General features: G+C 44.3%; 1 protein-coding gene and 1 long non-coding RNA gene across 4 annotated transcripts in view; one reads left to right on the top strand and one right to left on the bottom strand.

The window, feature by feature from the left end:
• Nucleotides 1–8,614: 8,614 nt before the first annotated feature.
• LOC307199221 lies at nt 8,615–14,579 on the bottom strand. Of its 2 annotated transcripts, none has more exons than XR_013831827.1 (3): nt 13,991–14,579; nt 13,080–13,350; nt 8,615–8,712 (listed from the first exon to the last, which is right to left on the bottom strand). It is a non-coding gene; the product is annotated as an uncharacterized lncRNA (long non-coding RNA). The 2 variants fall into 2 exon arrangements; XR_013831828.1 differs by lacking the exon at nt 8,615–8,712 and adding an exon at nt 12,456–12,481.
• Nucleotides 14,580–14,771: 192 nt separating this feature from the next.
• The window catches only part of CERS6 (ceramide synthase 6), an 83,968-nt gene continuing 73,674 nt past the window's right edge, over nt 14,772–25,065 (top strand). For both annotated transcript variants that reach the window (XM_079981393.1, XM_079981394.1), the window contains exon 1: nt 14,772–15,121. In XM_079981393.1, coding sequence (XP_079837519.1) covers nt 14,952–15,121 — 170 coding nt within the window. In that variant the 5' untranslated portion in view covers nt 14,772–14,951. The remainder of the gene's footprint in view (nt 15,122–25,065) is intronic.

The raw sequence follows: 25,065 nt of genomic DNA on the forward strand, positions 1-25,065 counted from the left end.
TAGCTGCCACTCAATTTTTTTTAAATTGAAAAGGACCACTCAGTTAATATTTGAGTTTAATTGATTTCATTCTTTCTTGTTCAGCAACAGCCATGGTTCTCCCAACCTCTGCACAGCTTTCTACACTTTCTGAAAACAAAGAGATGGGAAATATGGGGAAATCAGTGGGAATCAATAGTATGAGACTATCCTGCAGCAACTGAAAGCTGTTACCACATTGACACAGATTGCACTCAACACACGTGCAAACGTGTTACCCCAGAGATGTGGTATTTCAAGCTCTCGGGTGCAGAGTCATGGCATGCCTTATGAAAGTTGAACCATGTTTTTATTACTTGGATGGAGGCATGTGGATTAGCAAGAACCATTAAGTCCCAGTTAGGGTTCAAAAGGGATGCGGCTGGCACTGTGGGTTAAACCACAGAGCCTAGGCCTTGCCGATCAGAAGGTCGGTGGTTCGAATCCCCATGATGGGGTGAGGTCCCATTGCTCAGTCCCTGCTCCAGCCAACCTAGCAGTTTGAAAGCACGTCAAAGTGCAAGTAGATAAATAGGTACCACTCCAGTGGGAGGGTAAACGCATTTCCGTGCGCTGCTCTGGTTTGCCAGAAGCGGCTTAGTCATGCTGGCCACATGACCCGGAAGCTGTACGCCGGCTCCCTGGGCCAATAAAGCAAGATGAGCGCCGCAACCCCAGAGTCGGTCACGACTGGACCTAATAGTCAGGGGTCCCTTTCCCTTTACCTTTAGGGTTCAAAATAAATTTGTTTGAGATTACAGACACCAAAATGGCACAAGGGAGAACAATGGTTGCACAGGTTGAATCCCCAGAGTGGGATAATTACAGAAAGTGACTTGATTAGTTTAAATAATACATAGACTGTACAAATTCGGCATTGCCTGGACCAACAGCTTATCCTGGACCTATTTTTCTATGACACAGAAAAAAGATGGAGGAGCAGGGGGATATTACTGTTGCCATAGAAGAGGTACGGGGAAACTTTGGGCATCCAGATGTTGCTGAGCAACAGTACCCACCATCCCTGCTTGCTGGGGCTGATAGTTGTAGTTCTGTAACATCTGGAAGGCCACAGGTTCCCCATGCCTGCCATATAAGGAGCAGTGAGTGATGCTGCACATCTGGTAGGTGGCACTGGAGGCCTGCAGGTGCACCAGAGAAAGCGCAAATGGAAATGATGGGTTTGAGGACAGGAAATGCAGTGAACTCTGGGAAATGGGGCAGATAGAGAGAGATGTGTTTTGGAGGATCCCAGGGATGTTCAGTGCACTTGTCTCCTAGTGAAACTTGGAAGGTGCGGGTCCCCAGTGGATGCAGCGGGGAGGAAGGAAATCCAGTTTGGTATAGTGGTTAGGTGCCAGACTAGGACCTGGGAGACCAAGGTTCAAATTTCCACTCACCTATGAAGCTCATTTGATCTTTATTTATTATTTAAACTTGGCTACTGCTTTTTCTACATAAATGTGCCCCAACAAACGACAGAATAGTATAGAAATGAAATACTAAAAAGGAATACATATCAAAACCTTAGTATACCAAGCAGTCTAGTACCGGTTCATTGCAATTGTAATGGCATAACATTGTGGATATGTGCATGCAACATACATTTTGTAAACATATTACAAAATAATTAACAATAGTTTAATATGCTCAGTATCTTAACACTCCGTTTGTATATTTGCTAATTTTTGTTTTGATTTTATATCTTGATACTTTTTTTAAAATAAAAGAACGACAACATCCCTGCTCTCTCAGTATTCAGGTTACCATAAAGTTCTATTGCAATCCATGAAGTCAATGATAAGTATGCAAAAGGAAGTCTTATTTCACATCCTGAAACACAAAACTGAAGAGAATGTCTGGGGCAGAAATTCAAAGTCAGTGTTTTACTTTTTACATCAGGACTCTTCTCTTGTTTCGTTCATCAGCAGCTCTAGACTGAGCCAAGCTCATGAATAAACCCATCTCATTATTCAAATTGATGACTACATATCAGGCGTCTCGGGCTCTGTTTCTGCTTTAATAAATGAAGGCAGGAGGTTTCAAACACGGCTTTGTGTTGCGGTAGAAATGGACGCAGCAATACTTATTCAGGTGTGCCCCAACACAGGAAAAAGGAATGAGCAACACAAGTAGACTTTGCTGTAACTTGTATGAGTGACTGAGCTCTTAGAATTGAATTCTAGTTAAGGGTCACTAACCAAACCAGTATAAATTAATTCTGCTTGTTTATTTGAATTGTAAAGTCCATGTGCATGGTGAACTGCAAGGATAGCGTGCAACCCTGTGCTTTTGGCCTACAGGGTTAAATCTGAGAGACCCACTTCAAGTCCCCAGTTGGCAATGACAGTGGCATGGGAAGCATAAAATTGTTAGGGGGCACAAAATTTCAACACCCGGTGCTGCTTCAATACAGCTGTGCACTTCCGTTGCTGGGCTCCACTGAAAATGGCTTCTCCATGAGAACCAGGGAGTGACCTCTCCAAATAAGGAAAAAACTCTGCTTTTCTTATCTTTGTGTCTGTGGTCTTCCGGGCGGACGCGATTAGGCAGTTGACTGCGCATATGTACTCTGTCCGTTTCCCCCCCTCCCACTCACCTCCTGCATGGCCTCGGGAGCTGGCAACCCACGGTATGCCACTGACCAACGGAGTTTACTGGACTACAATGGGTTGAGTGCAGTCTTCTCAGCCTGACCACATTTTACACGACAGTTATGAAGATACTAAGGGGAGGACATGCAAGCCGCTCTGAGCTCCTTTAAGGAATGATGGACAGGCGAATGGTAACCTTGCTCCTGCTTCTTGATATCTCATAGGCATTTGATACCATTAACCATGGTATCTCCCTGGACTGGCTCTGGGAAATGGGAACTAGGCACCGTGTACTACAGTGGCTCCAATCCCACCTTAAGGAGAGTTCCTTTTAGCCCAGGGGCTATGTTATGGGGGTGCCACAGGGAACTCTCTTTGGTGCTATCCCATATTGACATGAAGCCATCGGGAGTGGTCATTAGGAGTTCCATCCATATGCTGAGGACACAGCTCTATTTTTCCATAACATCTGTATCAGGAGAGAACGTGCATTCATTAGGAGTTTCGGGATGAGGCATCATCCATATCCTGAGGACACTTGGCTCTATTTCTCTGTAACATCTGTATCAGGAGAGAACGTGCAGTCCCTGGACTGTTGCCCAGACTTAGTGGTGAAATGGATAAGGAAGAACAAGCTGCACTTGAATCCTAGCAAGACGGAGTCACTGGGGATGAGCCGTCCCTGTATCTGAGAAATTGGTCAGTTGCCTGCTCTGGATGGGGTTGTACTTCCCCTGAAGGAGCAGGTTCACAGTTTGAGGGTGCTTCTGGATCCAGCTCTCACTGGAAGCTCAGGTGGCGTCCGTGGCTAGAAATGCCTTTTACAGACACTGCTGGACTGGGAAAGGCTTGCCGCAGTAGTTCATGCAGTGGTTGCTTCAAGACTGGATTACTGCAATGAACTCTACGCGGGGCTTCCCTCACGCTTGATCCAGAAGCTGCAACCGATGCAGAATCCTGACTGGTGTGAGGCCTTGTCAGCATATAACACCTGTGCTCAGAGATCTGCACTGGTTGCTGATTTGCTGTCAGGCCAAGTTCAAGGTGTTATTATTAGCATATAAAGCATTTTACAACCGGGGACCAGTTTAGCTAGGAGATTGCCTTCCCCTACGTGTGCCCACTCGACCACATGCTCCACTCACAGTAGTCAAGATCAGAGTCCCTTTTTCTCCCATTCACTTAGTAAGAGCCATTTATGTAACTCAGGGCTTTCCAAACTGTGTGTTACGATATGTTAGTATGTCGGCTGCAGTGTGTACGAATGCTCTCCATGCAAATGCTCTCCATGCTCCTTCTGGGGCTGAAAAACCTTCCGGTTTGCTAGTAAAACTGAATTACTGTGTCATGAAATGATGCATGTCTAAAAAGCGCATCACCGACATGAAAAGTTTGGAAAGCTCTGATGTTAATAATAACAATAATTATATTTTTAATATTTATACCCCTTGGTTGCCCTAGCCACTCTTATCACCAGAATATTTGGCCCCTAGTCACAGCTTGCAAAGAGAGACTCAGAACCATAAGGGTAAAAGTTGCCATCCCACTTAAGTGTGCCAAGGCCACAACTCCAATTGGAAAAGCTGGGTAATATTGCGATCTGGGTAAGCCCAAACTGGCTGGATTGCATGTATGTGTTTACTCTTTGCAATAAGGTACACATGAAATGCAAATAACTTAATTCAAGAGGAACAGAGCTAAAGGTACTCTTACACTTTTTGAGCGCTAGCATACAGATTCAAACGTCATGTTTGTTCAAGGAATCACTGTGGTTATAAGGTTGCTCAGGGCTTTCCTCCCTGCATAGGCTAAACTCGTGGAGGAGGAAATGGGACCTCTGAGCTGCTGGCCCTGTTCCCAGGGTCAAGATGACGTGTGCAAAGAGGTGATTGTGTACAGGTGTCACCCTAATCCTTTGCAGACGTCATCTGTCTGTCTGTGCGGAAGCTGCAGGGAAGACGAGTGGGAATGGCAGTGGGTGCCGTCCTCGCTAGAACTCCATTCCGGCACCTCTCAGGTGGCCATTGCCATTCTAAGAGAACGAGAGAGATGTTCGTGGTGGGTTCCGGCACCTCTTTTACTAGGAAAACAGCACCGCTCCTGTCCCACTTCTGTGTTTAGCTTACAGGTAGATGGAGCTCCTAAATGGGTCAGAAGTTTCTCTGCCATCAGAAAATATGTGGCTTAATTTATTCTTGCAGTGCACCTTTTTCACCTTGGGGAAACGGTCTCCACTTTGTAAGCAATGGATGAGTTGATGTTTCTAAGAGATCTCTTTAAAAATGCATGGCTTAAACAGTCCCTGCTTAATGTTATGCCTCTGTGCAGTGCCTCTTTGATTATTAATATCTGTCTATTCCATAGCAGGCAATTATTTCTGGAAGCAGCGGGTAGACAACCATCTGCTATGTGTAGAAAATGAAAAGTCTATGGCACAGCCATACCCAGGCCATTCTGCACCAAAGGGTTGATTGAAAAGGTAGTTTATATGTTGTAGCCTTATGTGGCCCTCCAGATTGGTTGGACTACAGTTTCCATCATCCTTGACCACTGGCCATCCTAACTGGGGCTGATGAGAGCTGGAATTGGAGCCCAACAATGTGAGGAAGGCCGCAGGTTTCCCCTCTGCTGCCTTATAGGATCATATGTATTTGCTTCTACTTTAAATGGCTTCAACAGTGCTTTCATGTCTCTGTGCTAAGCATACTTTATTCCAGGAACAATGCACCAAGTGCAAATTACATGTTCATCTTTCCCACTCCCTGGGAGAGATCTTTTGTGTTTTGGCATGTTTTTGTGATGGAAGTAAATTCACTTGGTGTTGACGATTCGGTGCCGTTACCTGTCAATCAATGTTACCGGAATTCATGGTGCCGGTTCCTGCTCATGTCGTGTTAATAGGAAACATCGGCTCCACTGAATTCGACAGAAAGTAAGGCTCAGACCCATAACAGCATCATATGCAACTCTAGAAATGATAATTGGCCGACCACAGTGCCCTCCTGTGGCAGGATACTGAATTTGCTTGGAGTATGCTACTTCTAACATAAGCTTAAGTTATGGCAGCTACACAATTCATAACGGCAAATGTGAAAAGGTGTTGATGATACACGTTTTTTATACATGCCTCTTTAAACACTATGTGCATACATCTGAGAACCCTGATTGGGCCAGGGACTTGTGTGTACAGATGCTTTTAGGATACATGAATATGTATCTGCGTCAGCTGCACCTCAAGGCAGCAGGTTAGCCTAGGAGGTGCATGTCAGGCTGCAAGGCTTCAGGGGGTTGACCTGTGGCACCCTGTGCAATGTCAAAATTTGCACCACCACCCCGCCTCACTTGCATACAATCCTGGCCCCAAAGGCAAACTAACCACATGCTCCAGCGCTTATATTAACCCTGATTGGCATTTTCAGAAATTTGCTGGCCGTAGTCCCTGACAAATGCAAGTTGCCTGGAGTACTCCCCGCCACTTGACAGCACCTTAGATTTATTACTAATTAGGGATCTGTCTTCAGCTGCCCAATCTTTCTCATCAGCAGCATCCTCTGCACAGTCCAGTCTAAATCATTATCAGTCTCCCAGGTGTCCCAGTTCCAGTTATCAGGACTCCAGTCATGGGACTTAATGAGATTTCTGTGAGGGTCAGGCATGCAACCAGTGGCTTACATTTAAATTTTTATAGGGGAACAGTTAGGGCCAGAGGCTCTAGCTGCGAGGGCAATTGGGGGGGGGACATGAAGTGCACATGACGTCCTGACACTGCGCACATGAGCATTGCACCTTGCTCCCTAAGCTGGGCAGAAGCTTCCCTGCCTTTGAGAAGAAAGTGCCAGGCCTCTGACAGGATGTTGGAGCCCTCTTGCCTCCTTCCCAAATTTACTGGGAACATTTAGGGGACTAGACTTGTCCCCCTAGCCCACTGACCACACACCAATGAATGCAACCCCTTTTAACCTGTCTGCGATGTCCTAACATAGCAAATGGGGTAACAGCCCTTTTACCTGCTAAATCCTCTTTGCCCTGCACACCTCCCAACGCCTAACACAGTAGCACCTGCTGTTCTTTTAAAGCACTTATTTCATCAGTTTGCCGGCATACTTTCTTCTGAGGAGCTCCCAACTGTTTCCCCGTACCACAGAGTGCCATGAGCAGGACCTGTCCTAGCCCTGTCACTGCTTTCTGCCAGCCTCCCAGTATCTGCATGTATTAAAGGTAAAGGTAAAGGGACCCCTGACCATTAGGTCCAGTCGTGGCCGACTCTGCGGTTGCGGCGCTCATCTCGCTTTATTGGCCGAGGGAGCCGGCGTACAGCTTCCGGGTCATGTGGCCAGCATGACTAAGCCGCTTCTGGCAAACCAGAGCAGCGCACAGAAATGCCGTTTACCTTCCCGCTGGAGCGGTACCTATTTATCTACTTGCACTTTTACATGCTTTCAAACTGCTAGGTTGGCAGGAGCAGGGATGGCTCGCCCCATCGTGGAGATTCGAACTGCCGACCTCCTGATCAGCAAGTCCTAGGCTCTGTGGTTTAACCCACAGCGCCACCCTCAATTTCAGCCAAATCTCATGACGCTGGCAGAGTTAGCCAGTTCAATATTTGAGTCAATGCTGCCCAGACACCTGTGCTGAGCCAACCAGCTCAGTGTTTTGTTGAATAGACTTCTTCCTCTACCAGGGCAAATAATAATATAATTGTATCCTGCCCATCTGACTGGATTGCCTGAGCCACTCTGGGTGGCTTCCAACAAATATAAAAGCATAATAAAACATCAAACCTTAGAAACTTCCCTATACAGGGGTGCCTTCAGATGTCTTCTAAAAATTGTATAGTCGTTTATCTGTTCGACATCTGATGGAAAGGCGTTCCACAGGGTGGGTACCACTATGGAGAAGGCTCTCTGCCTGGTTCCCTGTAATTTCACTTCTCGCAGTGAGGGAGCTGCCAGAAGGCCCTTGGAAGTGGACCTCAGTGTCCAGTGTGAACAATAGGAGTGGAGACACTCCTTCAAATATACTGGGCCAAGGCCGGTTAGGGCTTTAAAGTTCAGCACCTACACTTTGAATTGTGCTCGGAAACATCCTGGGAGCCAATGTAAATCCTTTAGGACAGGTGTTATATGGTACCAGCGGCTGCTCCCAGTAACCAGTCTAGCTGACAAATTCTGGATTGGTTGTAGTTTCCAAGTCAACTTCAAAGGTAGCTCCATCTACAGAGCACATTGCAGTAGTCCAAACAGGATATAACCAGCGCATGTACAGTTCTTTTGGATTCAATGGCAATAACAGCTCAGGTGGAGGGAAGTTCAGTGTTCTTATTAATTAATAGCGCAGGCAAAGCAGTGAAATAGTCTTTAAGCAATATAGCACAGCATGAACAAGTTAAACTACTTCACCATTCTATTATCAGGAGCTCCAGCAAACAATAACAAAAGAGACTCCAGCTGGCTAATATGCAGAGCACTCTTGCTCGGAACCACATCGAAACTTAGGAGTCAGACGCCATCTGAGAAATTTATTTGCTCTAGACCTTCGGCGGCTGGATGCTGGCTGACCTAATATCTCAGTTCCTCCCACCTGGTAAGCTAAGCCGATATACAGGGGCCAACTCCATTTATCAACCCTGCAGTGCACTATTGCCTGCCTTCATTTGACCCCCCACTCAGCCTTCATTTGACCCACAAGTGGATCTTCCCACATCCTGCTGCCACTTATCCCTGGAGCCCAAACAGTAAACTAAACCCAAAATCCTTCCCAGTCTCAAAGGTGCCAATAATTGTACAAACCAATACCTATCTCAAAATACAGGTTTCCCCTACATAGGGATAAAAATCTGTCTGTCTGTCTATCTGGGTTGGGGAGAGGGTACACAAAAATTCAGGGAAAAGATTTTTGATAAATCACAACTACAGAATAATTCCACAGACTGGATGATGCTCAGTTAGCCCAGCAGTGGGCAGACTTCTCAAGCACAAATATTTTTCTTACCAAAGGATTTTCTTAAAAGTGGTTCAACATTTACGGTACTTGCCATTGCCATGTACATCTGCTGGAAAAGAAGGTGCTGGGACTGGAATACCCTGTTTCACAGAAGACTCTGTAAGGATCAAATACAACTTTTTAAAAAAGGTGTCAAAGGGAAGGTAGTTCTCTCCCCGCCCCTTTCAGTTGTATATTTGTGCTGAGAGAGTAAGGCGACACACATGAGATAATTTTACTTCAGGATATGGGCAGTAATAGAGACAAGAAAACATTACTGAGTGGAAATAAATGTATTACTGTTTCAAAATCTTTCTATATATCGGCAAGATTTCTCAGTGAAAGTGGTGGGTGATATTACGTCCTCAGTACTCAAAATAGGAGGGAAGTGGCAGTTTTATTTGAGAGCCGCTTCATCAACCCCTCCAATTTTGGTAAAGTAAGTTTCTTCTTGTAACCTTCTAAAACTAGTAACTACCTATGGGGTCATCACAAAAAGTTAGGGGCTAGCCCCCTTCCTCCCTTTCAGACCCTCCCAGTGTCCCTTTTTTCCAGGGACAGCCCGAATTTACAGAAGCCACTACAGTCTCTAATTTGATCCTAGAATGGCCTGTCCCATATAGGGAAGTTTTTTAAAAAATGTTTTATTATGCTTCTATATATGTTGGAAGCTGCCCAGAGTGGCTGCTGCAGCCCAGTCAGATGGGCAGGGTATAAATAATAAAATTGTTGTTGTTATGGAATAGGATGTCCCTTTTTTTTACTGGAGGAAAGTTGGAACGTATGTTCTTTGCTTTGAGGCCTGAGAGTCCCTAGCAAATATATCCCCCAAATTTTGCAGCTATCTCTGGTTTTTGCTTTTTCAACCTGGGTTTTTTTTTTGTATTTGTTCATGATTTATTAATAATGCTGTGAGTTTATTAATGCTTTATTGATAAGTTTTCATATTTCATTGTCAGGAGTGAAGTTATGGTTGCCCAATGTTCTGAAAATTTGAATCTTGAAAAGCCTTTCAAAAGATTCAGAATTTGCCAGATGACTTCTTTGCTATGTGAACATGTTTATATTAACTGTTTGAAAACTGGCTGGATTTGCAAAGGTCGCTTCATATGAATAAAAAGTGAGATTTTTGTTCATATAACAAACAAAACATCCAACAACATTACTCTCTTCCAACAACACCCCATTCAATCACAAGCCATCACTGCTTCCTCAAACAAACTGAAAAATAATTTGCCCCGTCTTCAGCAACCCATATTTCCATCAGTTTGTCATTTTAAAAAAGTTTTTTTAAAAAAGTTAAAGTTATCAGAATTTTATCGCAAATGCCTCCTAATACACACATTTTTCTATGGTTTTGCCTCATATGATTTTTCACAAATCATCTTTCCCTAATGCATTTCTGTGTGCTTTTTTCACTCATATATCTGCTTCCATACAAACTTCACCCTGGTATATGAATTTCTGTACACACTGCATGGCTAAAGAGCTGCATTGCAGAATTCTTATAGTGAGCGAAATTTGAAAGATGACTAAGCTTTGGTTTGCATGCTGTTTCGGAAGTGAGAATTAGGTAGGCTTACATTTAAATGTAAACTGAGTTGAATATCTCAAGTCTGGACTCAGTGGTGTAGTTGAGCAACAACCTGGGGACAGGCCCCCGTGAGGGAACCAAGGAACCTCACAGATTTATTTTATTTTATTTTGTAAAACAGCTGTTCAGCATGATAAAAACATCTACAAATTACAGTTTAGCCTTCATCTGTATTCAGAATTTCATTTTCCCCTTTGAACTCAGACAAAAGGCAGGATTGAAGGAAAGCAATGCAAGCAGCCACGACAGTAAAACAAAAAAGTTCCCACACGGCAGCAATTAACAGGATGCAGTTTAATATCTGTATCCATGGGCAACTGCGAAGTTAGGGACCGCCAACCTCAAAAACATTGGTCATGATCTCTGAGGCAAGCAACAGTGAAATTATCGCTATTATTTTCGTTTCACAATGCAAAATATTCCAACAAAATTGATTCATTGGCAGAATGACTCGCATTTGTTGTGCATTTCAAAATGGAATAACCTTTTTTTTTTCCATATTCAAACGTGTCCCCTGTTGTCGGAGGTTGAACGACAGTCACTTTGGAAGCACAAAGCAACACAGTCAAGTCTGAGCAATTGCACCCGTTATGTTAAGGATTTCGACCTTGCCGTCACAAATTTACATTCATAGTTTGTGCCTCAGGTAATGCAAAACAATGGACGCTCATGTAGGCAGCATGCCAGTCCGTTATTATAAAAAAAAGGACAATGATTTTAGCAGTTTGGGATCCATGCCAAATCAGTCTTATTTCATTCCAGTGCATGCTAAAACAACAAGCCCTGTTTGTGATTTTAACAGATTTTGTTGCAAGGGTTGAAAAAAATGTGTGCAGGGTGGGCTGTTGTTTTTTTATTTAAAAAAAGAGTTCTCTCCTTACTTGTCATTTTGAAGGACAACAGAACTCTCAGATGTTATACTTAGCTCCTGGTAGCACATCTAAAGCAGGATTCATCGTTTAGCAGCAGGGCACATATATTGCAACTACAGAATAGGTCCAGGCAGGGAAAGATTAGTGCTGCATCTTAAAAACATCTACCATATCTCTGAAGAGGACTTACTCTGTTTCTGGTCATTTGCAACAGGTCATGTGGTTTCCGGAAGGGGCTACATAGTGCTCTTTGTATCATAAGATACATTCACCCACACCACGACACCCAAATAAGCATTGCTATGCAGATGCAGAAGGCTGCTTCTGTGCACTGAACAGCAAGCGCCATAACTGGAAAACATGTTTTGCATGTAGTAGTTCCAAGATTTAATTTCTGGCAGCAATGAGCAGTCCCAAATTAAACTCTATGGAGGCCCCTAGGCAGTCAAAATTGGGCTGGGGGGGGGCGCACCTCGCACTGTGATGCTTTCAGGCATCTAGTTGGCCACTGTGAGAACAGGATGCTGGCCTTTTCTTAGGTTCTTAAGGCAGGAAACATAAACTTGTTGCAGAGAAGGAGAGACAAGAACAAGCATTAGGCAGCAGCTGGAGCGCATAATTATAAATGCGCCAGATCTTCCACACCCAGGATGTGTCCCCCTCAGAAGGAGGAAATGCAAGACGCAGTGTTAAATGGCCGCCTACGGCACAGCTTCTGCTCCTGAGAGGAATGTGTTCACGTGGGCAGCATTGCTGCTCATCTTCCCCGTCCGTGAGCAGAGAATCTGAGTGAACTGCAACATTTTGATGAGCAGCCTGGCTTCTGGCAAGTTCAGCAAGACCTGGGGCACTCTTGTATACTGGTTGCCACTTGGCTCCCTTCTCCCCATAGGGAGTGGGGGAGAAACTGATTTGGAACACTTGGCTCCTATCAAGTTTGGCAAGAACCATGGTTCTTGAGGCACTGGGGTGGGGTAGGAGGCAGCAACTCCTGTTTCGTCTCAGGTGGTGAAATGGGACGTGCCACCCCTGTGCACCAGTAGCTTTCAGGGGAAAGAGTGAGAAAAAAGAGGCAATGTTGCCATCCAAATATCCTCCCATGCTCGTGCTTCAGGTTCTCCCCCATGTTCTCCCAGCCTAACTCTTGTGGCAGTGGCCCATCTTGAGTTCTGTGGATCCCTATAGTTTATAAACAAGTGGCTTTTGAGAAGAGAATGGTGCCCTGAGTGTGCACTGTTAAAATCTTTGTGTACAGTGAAATGGAATAAAAGTCACCAAGTTATTATTTTCCTTTGGGAGAGTTGTGAAAACCCAACTTGGATGGGCATTTCTTATATTGAGAAGGAAAATATGGCGGTCCATGGGATTTTGTGGAATTTGATCATGTCAAAAAGTGCACATTCCTGGGGAAATCTGGAGTTCTGAAGCAACAATGCAGGGTGGGAGGAGAAAAGTAGAAATTATTACCCCTGGAGTGGGACCATGACGTAGTATACCTCATATACTCCTACTAGGAAGGCTCTTTAGGGAGGACAGTGTTTCAAATCACTTTCATGTTCCCTTCCTCAGGGCTTTCTTTCTTTCTTGATCAGAATATTTATACACCACTATTCATAAAATAGGGACGCAGGTGGCGCTGTGGGTTAAAGCCTCAGCGCCTAGGGCTTGCCGATCGAAAGGTCGGCGGTTCGAATCCCTGCGGTGGGGTGCGCTCCCGCTGCTCGGTCCCAGCGCCTGCCAACCTAGCAGTTCGAAAGCACCTCCGGGTGCAAGTAGATAAATAGGGACCGCTTACCAGCGGGAAGGTAAACGGCGTTTCCGTGTGCGGCTCTGGCTCGCCAGAGCAGCGATGTCACGCTGGCCACGTGACCCGGAAGTGTCTGCGGACAGCGCTGGCCCCTGGCCTCTTAAGTGAGATGGGCGCACAACCCCAGAGTCTGTCAAGACTGGGCCGTACGGGCAGGGGTACCTTTACCTTTACCTTTATTCATAAAATATATCACAGCCTGCCTAACCTACCTTGTGGGGTTGTTGAGAGGATAAAATTGGGAGGCCAGAACTACTGAGCTCCTCAGCTGGAAAGGTTGTGCACATAAACATAGTAAGGAGAAGATCTGTCTTCTGTTCCATGGGTGTGCTTGTTTCTTCTCTCTCCCCCTCATTATTACGTTTTCCCTTTTGTTTTTCTGCTTTACGGATGATAAGTCTGAGACCAGGAATGGGCGTAGCCAGAATTAATCTTGAGAGGAGGCAGAATACCCACCTGTCATCTTCCTCCATCTGGTTCTATCTAGCGGATTCAGAATGAAATGTTTCAACAACACTTGTTTTAATAATAATAATAATTTATTTAGACCCTGCTTATCTAGCTGGGTTTCCCCAGCCACTCTGGGCAGCTCCCAACAGAATATTAAAAACACAATAAAATATAAAACATCAAACATTAAATTACTGTTTTAAATATTGTCTACTGGGGTTGCCAACTTTTTTGCCCTGCGGGGCTCCTGCACTTGTACTACGCAGCAATAACAAAATAAAATAATCTGTCACTGAGGATCCCAACACACACCCACACACCCTACATCTCAAATAAACTTCTCACAATCTTTAGGGTTTGAAAAAAATATCTTCTAGTAAAATCTGACTGCTGGCACTAGTAAACTTGTTGCCTCAGGGTCAAGCAATGTGAATCTTTGCTTGTGTAGATTATTTAAAACCATTTATAAACCACTCAGTACTTATAAGGAACACACTGTGTACAATGTAAAAGATAATATCAATAAAACAAAAGTACAATGCAAACCCAGTAAAACAGCAGCATAGAAGCATGTTAAAACCAATAAAAGTGGGATTTCAGGGAATTCAAACAAATAAGCACAGGGTCCAAAGGCGGAGCCATGATTTATGTCAGCCAGCGGCAGGACACTAACCTGTCATCATCCTTTGTCTGGCTCTAGCAGATTCAGAATGAAATGTCTCAGGAACACTTGCTTTAAATTGCTTTCTTTTGACCCCAAGTGCTCAGAAAAATCTGTCAAAATCTTCAGTCATTTGCAAACTAGGAAGCTAAAGAAAAAATTAACAACAGGGAGTACCTTTCATGCTATTATCGAGTATATTTTGAAAAATTACCAAAAAAAAAACCCCCACCATTTTTATCTTATTCTTTAAAAAATCTTAACCAGAACAAATTTTCTTGGATTTGCTGAGAACCTTTCAGCACTTCCTTCTCGAATTCCTCTTTTTCCCGATGCAGTTTTTCTGTGCACACTCAGTAAGCATACCCACATACTTCCCCCAAGAACACCTAGGCATTTGGGGTGTTCTGCACCTGACAACAACAGCAAATAGGTTCTTACTTATCGAGAATCAAATAAATAAACAAAAAAAATCTCTCCTAGCCGAACGGTCTGTGAGTATAGAAATAAGATAGATAGAGATGAATATGGAGAGAGAGAGAAGAGAAGGCAAGCACCAAATTGCTGCCTTTAAACCAGGCGCCAAGCAGACCCAGCAGCGACAGGCGCCGTCGGGCGCGCGAGGGTTTGCGCGCATCCCGCTGCCTGACGCCCCTGCAAGCCAATCAGAGGGCGCGTCCCTGAAGCACCTTGTGACAGGCAGAGGCGGCCCTCCCTCTCCTCGCCCCGAGCCAGAGAAGCTGCGAGGCTGGGCGGGCCCAGCTCGGCCGCTGCTCAGGGCGGTGTTTCCAGGGTTCAGGAGGCTTATTTAAGCCGGCCACGCGCACACACACACGAGCACAGGCGCGCGCGCGCGACGCAGGCAGCTGCTGAGCATCCTTAGCAGCAGCAGCAGCAGCAGCAGCAGGCAGCCAGGGAGCCGGTGGGGGAGCAGCAGCAGCAGCAGCAGCAGCCCGAGCCAGACAAAGCAAAGATGGCAGGGATCCTCGCTTGGTTCTGGAACGAGAGGTTCTGGCTGCCGCACAATGTCACCTGGGCGGATCTGAAGAGCACCGAGGAAGCCACCTTCCCTCAAGTGGAGGACCTCTACCTGGCCTTCCCCCTGGCCTTCTGCATCTTCATGATCCGCATGGTTTTCGAAAGGTGAGGCTGGGATCTGGGATCTGGATGCTGCTCTCTCTCCCTTCTCTCTCTCCAGCCCCACAAGCCAGCCCCCCCCCCCCGGGAAAGGGCTGCCCTCTTCTACTTCTTCCCATAGGCAAACAAGCTCCCAACTCGCTCGTGTGGGGCTTGTTTTATTTGGGCCCCTGGGGTCTCTCCGCCTCTGGAGATGTTGGCTCTGGGGGTGGTGAGGGGGTTTTGCAGTTCGTAGGCAGACAGCCTCATGAGTGGGGATTATAGGGGGTGTACGGATCAAACTTCTCTGAAGAATAAGAGGTGTGTGTGTGTGGGTCGCCAGCATTGGTCCAGTGTTAGCAGCATGGGTCCAATGCTGCCACACTGACTTAAAAAAACACACACACCAAAACCATGCCCACTCAAAAGGCAAGGAGGCATTTTATTTTGATTAGAGAGGCTTTTCGAGCTAAGCTTTAGATCACCTTCCTGGTCACTCCTTCCCCCAGATGCTACCAATGCAGATGGTTTTGTGGTGGGCAACGTGCCTGTGTGATGGCATTCAAGGCAGAAATTCATTGATAAATGACCAGCAGGCTTGCTAGTATCGGATTGGGGGACGACGACGACTATGTGCTTGACCCTGCTGAAAAATCCAGTGCTGTTGCTGTTTTTGAAAATGGGAACACCACATTGATGGCTCCACCAACTTCCTCGAAATAGGCTAATCACCTCATTTCTAAAATGAGGAAAGCAGGGTTCAGGCAAGTCTGCCTGGAGCCCAGGCCTCAGACCTGTAAACTGCTGTCTAATAGCACAGCTGTGAGTAGGTAAGCTGTGAGAAGGAGATAAAATGCTCCGCACATACCCAGAGGTACACATACCTTTTACCTCATGTTCCGGATCTCATGTACGGCATTTTGAACACCTCATGGGTTTATGAGTCCTTGGTCAAAATAATTCTGACAACACTATTCTGTGTGGAACACCTGACTGGAAAAAAACCCATTTCTTAAAAAGGTCACTTGTATACTGGTGACATAGCTTGTAGGTTTTTAAGTAAAAGCGAATCAGTGTCATAAAACAGTAAAATGCTGTACACTTCATGAATACAATCTGATTATTAATTAAGCTAGGAATCTATCGGTTTTCAGTCCTTTGTTATACCTCCAAAATTATTTGCTCCAGGGAAAAGCCTGATGGTTAAGTTGACAATCTTTCCTTTATGCTTTCCCTGTTGTTCCGTTGAAGAGCTGTTTCCCTTCATGATAAACACAGGACAACAACACAACAGAAAAGAATCCTTTTTGGAAAAGCAGAATAATAACTGCTGTGATAGTTAACTGAGAACACCTCTTAAATTTTAAGGTTGGTGTTTATAATGATCTACATAGAATATATCACTTTTCTGAAATACTAACCCAAACTGATCATACACTACATGTCAGTTAATACAATGTGTGGAGATATTGTGTGGTAAAAATGTCTGGTTTTCCTGGAGGGTCATTTTGAGTACTTCTGCCCTAGCCTTTTCTCCCAAGATGGACAACATTTGTTTACTTGTTTTGTCTCCTGGATTCTAAGGAATATGCTTTCCACACTCAGAATATGCTTTCCACACTGTTACATTCCTGCATTTTCCCTGTTGTCCTGCTTTTTAAAAAAGTTTTTTTAAAAAGTGCTGTTTTGTAGTGATTGTTAGACCTATCAAAATAACAGCTCAAAGCTTTCAAATATGACATAGTGCTATTGTTTCTCCTGGTGTAGTGGAGGGCTTGGTGATGTGCCCCTCCCTTTTCTACATTACCTACCTGTCTGTAATTAACTTAATTGTCTCTATCACTCCATCCTCTGCTGTGGAGTTCTTTAAACTCCTTCTGCGTTTAACCTGTGTGGTAAAGGTGATCTTCTATATGGAATGGAGGCAGGGTAGGGGGAAACAGACCTTATCCACTTCTCTTTTTCACTAACACATTATGGGATGGATGGATGCATGCACGTAAGTCTTGAGAATTTTTAAAAAGAAGGACATACAGAGCAAAAGTTATTGACTGTTGCCTAGGCTGCAGGACTGTCTTAGCAATGGTAGCCTCAGCAACACAAGCTCTGACTTTCCTCCCTTGGTGTTGCTGGGTAAGTCTGCTCAGTACACCCATGGTAGGAGTGCATGATGGTGATGCTGCTGCCCATTTCATATTGCCTCTTTTCCTTCCAAGTGTTCTCAGTCTCCATTGCAAGAGACTGGTCCATTTGGATAGGTGAAAATGGAGCTTCCTATCAGTTCAAGAGAGGGGTGCAACTGTTGCTCTCCTCTGCTTGTTGCTGCAGGTTCTTCTTTCCTTGTCATCTCATCTCTTTATGGGGTGAGCTGCAGCTATGACTGTCCTTCTCAACACTCTTTACCATCAATTGTCCTAAAGCACATACTATTGTCTTGGAGACTCTCTGAAGGAACTTTGGTCTTAAGGATCCTTCTTTTAGGATGACAACACTATAGTTTGAAAACAAAATGAAACCATGCCACCTGGGGTTTAGATAATACTCTAATGCCAAGGAATAGGACTAACACTAGTATGACATTAATCAAATAAAAAATAAACTGGTGTGTTTGTAACACAAAAAACAACTTTGTCAGAAGGTGGCTGTTTCCCATCCACAATATTTTGCTTTTTATTGCTCACAGGTATTCCCTTTCTGGAATGTCACAATTCTGCTCTTCCCTTCTACTTCAAACATCCAATAATCTCTTTTATTCTTCACCAGTAAAAAACAAACTCTTTAACAATGCACATTTTTTAAGAGCCCAGAATTGGATGTACACTGAACAATTTGATAACCTGATGCTCTGCATATGTTTACCAGGATACCCAGGCCAAATATTTATTTCTGAATCCTTTATAACTACCCTTTCATTATATAGTGCAATGTCAATATATGGCTTTCACATAGTTCACATTGTTGCTTTTTATAAAGAGATAGAAGCTCCCGTTTTCTCCTGCCTAAACTCAGGAAAAACGTATGCAGAATTCTCACTTAGGTAAACTACCATAGAGGCAAAATATAGTACAACATTTTTTTGATAAAATCAGCTCATAAATTCTTGTACTCCACCGAGTTATGGAGGATGGGTTTAGTTACCGGTACTTGCATTTACACTTGAATCTCCGCATAATTGGTGTGTCCCCCCCCCTCCCCAGGAACTGGGAGAAGAGAGCACTCCTTGGGTTGCCTTGTGTGCCTGAGAGCCTTTCAATGGAAACATGGTGCTCTGAGGCCCCATAGGCAATGGACTGAGGAAGTGGAACATAGGAAGGGTAGAGAATGAGATTTTTGGTGAAAGGGAATGGGAGAGGGGGGAACTGAGGAGAGAACAGCTTCACGGTGCTTAAAGGGAAGCAACAGAGTTTGGTCAAGATAGAGCGGCTTAAAGAAGGGGCACAAAGTAGGCCTTCCCCTGTCATGCTGGAATTGGACGGAACAGTTTGTAAGGAGTTGAAGTGAATAATGGGTGGTAAAAAAAATTGGAGTTGAAGAAAGAAGTCAATGGAAAAGTAGGACTAGGGAAAACCGTGTAGCCTAGAGATGGGTTGTTCTGTACTGTTGGCAGGGTGACAGAGGAGGCCAGGGATACATAAGTATGCTAGGTTTAGAGTATCTTGACTCCGAGGTGTCAGTAGCATGGCAATATAGGGAGCTGGCAACCTCAGAAGGACAAGGGAGGGGTGTGATGCAGTAGGTAATGTAGTTTATTTCAACTAACTAGCCAAATTTAAGATTGCTGACTTCCAGGAATGTCTTTGAAAAGTGGTATGAAGTCAAAGTAAAAATGCTGTGAGTCCTCTGCCCAGCTGTTGCCCCTTATCGTCATGGCTTCTCCCCACAAAATCCCGCAAAGGAAATATGGGTCTCTAACAGACTTTTCAGAATCTCACAACTCTAATCCCCAGAGTTCCTTGAGGAAAGCAAATCCCTCAGCGTCCATAGAGATTTGGCCCCAATACGTTCATTACATTTAATGCACCAATGCATGTCAGCCATCTTCTGTTCCCTATTACGGTATTTTGATTTTACTTTTAAATGAGAAGCAGCTTGGGTAGATGGGAATTCTGAATAGACACACAGAAGGTGGAAAGATGTGTTGAAACCCCTTTGTCTACAGCTTCTTCACACCCATGCTTTTCAGATTTTTCCACCATGCCCCCCCCCATCCCCTGGGCAAGAGTTTGCCCTCTAAAATAAACATTTGGAACTTATGAATTAGGAAAGACCATGGACTCAGCTACATTAGTCAAAAAACTGTGTTTTGAATGCATTATAAACATGCACCAAATGGCACTGGAGAGTAAAAAAGAAATCTATGTGATTTTCCATAATGTTTTTTTCTTTTGTTATAACGATTTAATTTCTTTCTTGTTTATAGTATTTTTTTCTGTGTGTGTGTAGATCCACCCCAGCAAAACTGTTTGGAAGTTGTGCTCAAAATGTTGTTTGGGGTCCTGATCTGGGTTTTTTTTTTTGGGGGGGGGGACAAACCATTGTTTGCTGGGTTTGGAAGAGAGAGAAAGCTTGCATAAAAAGCCCATATAGATTTATTTATGCAAATAGATTCTTATCCTGCTATTCCATGACAAAGGCAACATAGAAATTCAATTTAGAACAATAAAGCATACCAACAAAAAAAAACCCTAAGGTAATTAAGTGAAATACTGTATTGATTTAAAGCAGATGAGTTACAATTAAAGACCTAGGTAAACAGGATGGCCTTATCCTGGCATTAAAAAAAAGATAGTAATGACAGTACAAATTGAATTGTGGAGAGGGAATTCTACCTTCAGGGCTCCTACAGAAAAAGTGGGGACACCTGGAAAACTTGCTAGTCAAGGTAATATGGGAGAATGTGGTCCTCTTGTTGACCCCATACTGTGACTCTATAGGTTAAAACCAGCCCTTTGCATTGTTCCCCAGACAAACTGGGAGCATGTGACGATCTTGTAAGTTTGCTAGTGAAATAGTTTCACCAAGAAGAGTCTAGTAAACTGCCTGGCTGCCACATTCTGGATCGCTAAAGTTTCCAAACGCTTTCCAGAGGCAGTCCTTCGTATGCAGAGGATCATTTTACTACACTTTTAATTACGCTTGTTGTATTATCCTAGACACAGCATAGACAAAGCAAGCTATTCTGAAGTGCTAAATAACACGGAGATAAAAATGAGCTCTCTAATCTGGCTCTCTCTAGGCTGGTAAACCTGTGTCTGGCCTGCTCTCTCGTCAGCCTCCTCTCAAGACATACGAGTGTGCTTTTTGTTTATGTACAGGGGAGCATTCAGCCCCATGGGATCCCCCCTTGGTCTGAAGGGGTAGTTTTACCACTTTCGTGTGAACTAGGCTTAAATATTGATTTTAAATAAGCTGATAGACTGCTGAGGTAACACTGGGGACGACATCATTTCAGGTTGTCGAATAGGCCTCAAAGCAGGTGCCAACCTTTACCTCGTTGACAAAGTCTTATTTAACAGACCCTTTTAATGGGGTCCTGGAGTCTACTTATTAACTGACTCCATAAGAATATTCCACAAGTTACTTAAAGCGGGTTTTGTCTCCTTAATTTTGCCTCAGAGTCCTTTCAGAATGTGGCTTTCTGTGAATGTTACTTTCTAAATAATATTCTTAGGTTCAACCTTTCCTCCTTTAAAGGATACTTAAGTGTCTTAAAACAGTGGGTCTTTATTTTGTAGGGTAAGTTAGGAAAGTAATCGTGTTAACTTACTTGCTTTTATCAGAAGCAATTTTTTTTTCCTTACGGAGTCGTGTTTGCATTATTTTTACATATAAACGCTTAACCAAAATTTCAGGATGATGGTTTGACATTGGTTTCAGGTCATTGCTTGTCCTGAAGTGGGTAACCAAAGCTTCCCTGATAGAAACTATGGTTAATTGTGAAGACTTTGTCATTGCACCCAGGTGAGCCACAAAAGGAGAAGTGAAGGGCCTATAGGCCAAGGGCTAATTTATATCTCAACTTGTTAAACCAAGGTAAAGGTACCCCTGACCATTAGGTCCAGTCACAGACGACTCTGGGGTTGTGCACTCATGTCGCTCTATAGGCCGAGGGAGCCAGCGTTTGTCCGCAGACAGTTTTTCCAGGTCATGTGGCCAGCATTACTAAGTCACTTCTGGAGAAACCAGAGCAGCGCACGGAAACGCCGTTTACCTTCCTGCTGGAGCAGTACCTATTTATCTACTTGCACTTTGACGTGCTTTTAAACTGCTAGGTTGGCAGGAGCTGGGACCGAACAACGGGAGCTCACCCCATCGCGGGGATTCGAACTACCGATCTACTGATCGGCAAGCCCTAGGCTCTGTAGTTTAGACCACAGCGCCACCAAGATAGGTTCATTCAAACTTGTGCCAATTGGCTCTTTTGAAAATGCCTTGCTAATAATGAAAATTGCAGACTGAAGGTGCATATGCAAGGCAAGGTGTCCATTTTCAGTGTTTTCAGCTGGTTCGCAGACTGGGGCATACAAAAGGCTCACTTGTATCTCTGCTTATTATGCTGAGATATGTCTGTCGCTCACTTTTATAGTTAATACAGTTGTATATGAGTTGACATTTATTCACTGATTATAACCTAATTGCAACAGCTAGCAATCTAATGAGAATGATTGCTTTCTTTGCAGTCCTATGTATAATTACTTGAATGCAAGTTTCATTGAATGTAGTAAGCAGGCGTAGAATCAGGCTCCGTGTGGCTTTACACAAAGATTTAATATTGTCTGTCCAAAGACACATGACGTACAATACACTTGACAACCTGCTTTGAGGATTAGAATTTCTTACTGTCTATTTGCAAGTCTCCTTTTGACCTAGAAATGGATACAGCTTCTAATGGTGCTAATCTCACCCTATTTAGCAGGGTGTCTTCATGACCACCTCAGATTTCAGTATTATTCACCATAGTATTCCATTCAGTATTCTGCTTTTCATCTTTCCTCAGTTGCTTAAATCACTTAATGCAAATGTAGTAGGAACACAAAGTTGTAGCCATTTTGACAGAAAGCACACTCCTACATCTTAAGTAACTCTCTATCCTTGTTTGTCCCGAAGTCCTGCTGAGTTCAGTGAGGCTGGCTCCAAAGTTAACATACAGAGGATTGTACCCTTACTCATTTTGTCAAGAACTCGCCTCTGCTTTCTATATGGAAGTGCCAGTATTACATCTCTCAATTACAACACATTGAGATAATTGCTTCCCATAAATACCTAATTGCATGCGAGAATTGTGTGGAAATAAATTGCTTGGCTTTTTCTGTGAGCTAGAAGCTAGGGAGTAGAAGCTCAAATAACCTTTTATTCCAGTTTTGCTGAGTTGTCAAGCACAAATTTTGACACCAAACTGTTATGAAACTGTTATCAGTTGTTATGAAGAGATTAGGCATGGGTTAGGACAGGGGTGAGCTCCCATTGCTCAGTCGCAGCTCCTGCCAACCTAGCAGTTCGAAAGCACGGCAAAAGTGCAAGTAGATAAATAGGTACCACTCCAACGGGAAGGTAAATGGCGCTTCCGTGCACTGCTCTGGTTTCGGTGTTCCGTTGGCCACATGACTCGGAAAAACTGTCTGTGGACGAACGTCGGCTCCCTCGGCCAGTAAAGCGAGATGAGTGCCGCAACCCCAGAGTGGACTGTGACTGGGCTTAACTGTCAGGGGTCCTTTAGGGACAGGGTAAGACCAGATTCAAATCCCCACTCAGCTATGATCTTTTCCGGATAACATTGAGCCAGTCATTCACTTAGTCTCAGCTAAACCCACCTTGCAAGGTTGCTGTAAAAATGAAATTGGGAGGAGAGGCCAAGTATGCCTTTTGAGTTCTTTGGAGGAAAGTTGGGATATAAATGTAATAAAGAAAGCAAATATATTTTATAAGTTTCAGCAGCTTGGGGAAGGGCTGGTGGGGGGAAATCATATTCCTAGGTGCATGAAATAGCTTGTTCTTTGTCATGCTAGGGACCTGTGGTTTGTTTTTGTTTTTTAAAAAAGAGAGAAATAATTTCATTGACATCAGTAGGGCTGATTTTTGAATACTCAGAGAATTCTCTTGTAAGTTTCAGTTTACACTCAAGCTTTAAAGAATTCAGATTCTAATGTCTGTTTACTGAGGCTTTACCAAATTATTTGTGATAATGGGTGTAGGTCCTTCATTTTTTTATTTTTTCCTGCTCTTAACCTTTGAACCTTAACTAAGCTAGTCCAGAAGCTTTTAACGGAAAGTGCTCATTTCAAAGGGAATGCAGCTCACAAATGCCTTTTAATGATAAAGTTATATGGGAGAGGGAGTGCTCCAGAAACAAAGACTGCAAGGCAGAGATGAGAGCGAGAGGCTGATCTTCAGTAAAGCTGGATAAGTCTTTTCGCACAGTCAATAGAGGGGATGGAGGGGAAATATCTCTGTTCTTCATAGGGTGAGTTGGAAATCACTACTTAGAGAATGGGTTTCGTTGCAGCACCCTCTGTCTCTCCCCCCACCCCACCCTAACATAATCTCTCATGATTGTGTCACTCTTGTGGTATTTGGGTTTCTTCCATTGTGATTGTCGCACTGCTTCATGATTCATAGCAATCCTGCTGGATCAGACAGTTTGCCTAACCCACCACTCTTTTCCTGTAGTGACAAACCAGACACCTCTAATAAACCCACAAACAGGACATGAAAACAGTAGCTCTCCCCTACTGGTAGCTCCCCAGTTGCTGTTTGGAAGCACAGATGGTGCCTGTAATAAAGTGTTGCAGCACGGAGCACTCCTGGTCGGGGTTCCTGCTAGCTGTGGCCCTTTTCAGGAGATTCAATTCTCCTCTCACCCTGTTCTCAGACCCCAAAGGGTCTGTCAGCATTCCATGCCCAATGGGCATGTTTGGCCTCCATTGGGTTGTTTTTTAAAGTGTTTTTTAAGGACACTTTTTTAAAAACAACAAAGACAACAAAGCAGTCTTTGAGGTTTCCCGAAGCATTGTTGTTGGCTGTTTGCAACATACAGTGGTACCTCTGGATGTGAACGGGATCCGTTCCAGAGCCCCGTTCACATCCAGAAGCAAACACAACTTGCATCTGCACATGCGTGGGTTGCGATTCGCCGCTTCTGCACATGCGCGTGACGTCATTTTGACTGCGCAAGCAGTGAAACCCGGAAGTAACACACTCCGTTACTTCCGGGTCGCTGCAGCGCGCAACCCGAAAATACTTATCCCTAAGCTACTTCAACCCGAGGTATGCCTGTAATGATGTGGGTGGGTGTATTTGGTGGGGCAAAACTCTCTCTCTTTCACACAGGAGGCCTGCGGTTCTACATGAGCAAATGGGCAGGTGCTGGTTCGTGGGAGAACATGGGCAAGTGTTAGCTCTGCTCCCCTCCATCTATGAGGTGAGGGAGGAAACTTTTGGCCACTGTCAGATTGCTTTGCAAGACACCAGTGAAGAGACTACCTTGGCATCCCTTGCAGCTGGAGGGGAAGGGCATATCATCTCATGGTGTTATTGTCATCTATTTTTTTTTTTTTAAGGGGAGGAAAGGACTAGTTAGGGAAACTTCCAAAGCTTTGACTAAGTCATGAGGCGAAAGATCTTGGGTGCAGCTGAACCCTTTCATTTTCTGAGTCTTGCGACAGGAGTGAAGCAGTCCCCTTTGGTGAAAGAGGCAGCCCGACCCTGATTCAACAGGGAAGTTAAGCCCCTGGCACTGAAGAGAAATGGAATGCGCTCTTTTCTCTCTCCCCAGCCCCCCCCCCCCAAATACGTGAGCCCTGATCAACTGTTTCATAGCAGAGCAAGGTAGGAAGATTCTACTTCTCTTTCTTTCTAAGCTTAAACCTGCTGGCTTCTTAGCCTTAATGGTCAGCTATGTACGGTATTTCAGTGTGTGTCTCCACCATCTGGAAGTGCATCCTTGGGATCCTGGGATCTTGACTGTTTTCACA

Source organism: Podarcis cretensis (assembly GCF_951804945.1).
Source record: "Podarcis cretensis genome assembly, chromosome: 1".
In the NCBI taxonomy this organism is placed as follows: Eukaryota; Metazoa; Chordata; class Lepidosauria; order Squamata; family Lacertidae; genus Podarcis; species Podarcis cretensis.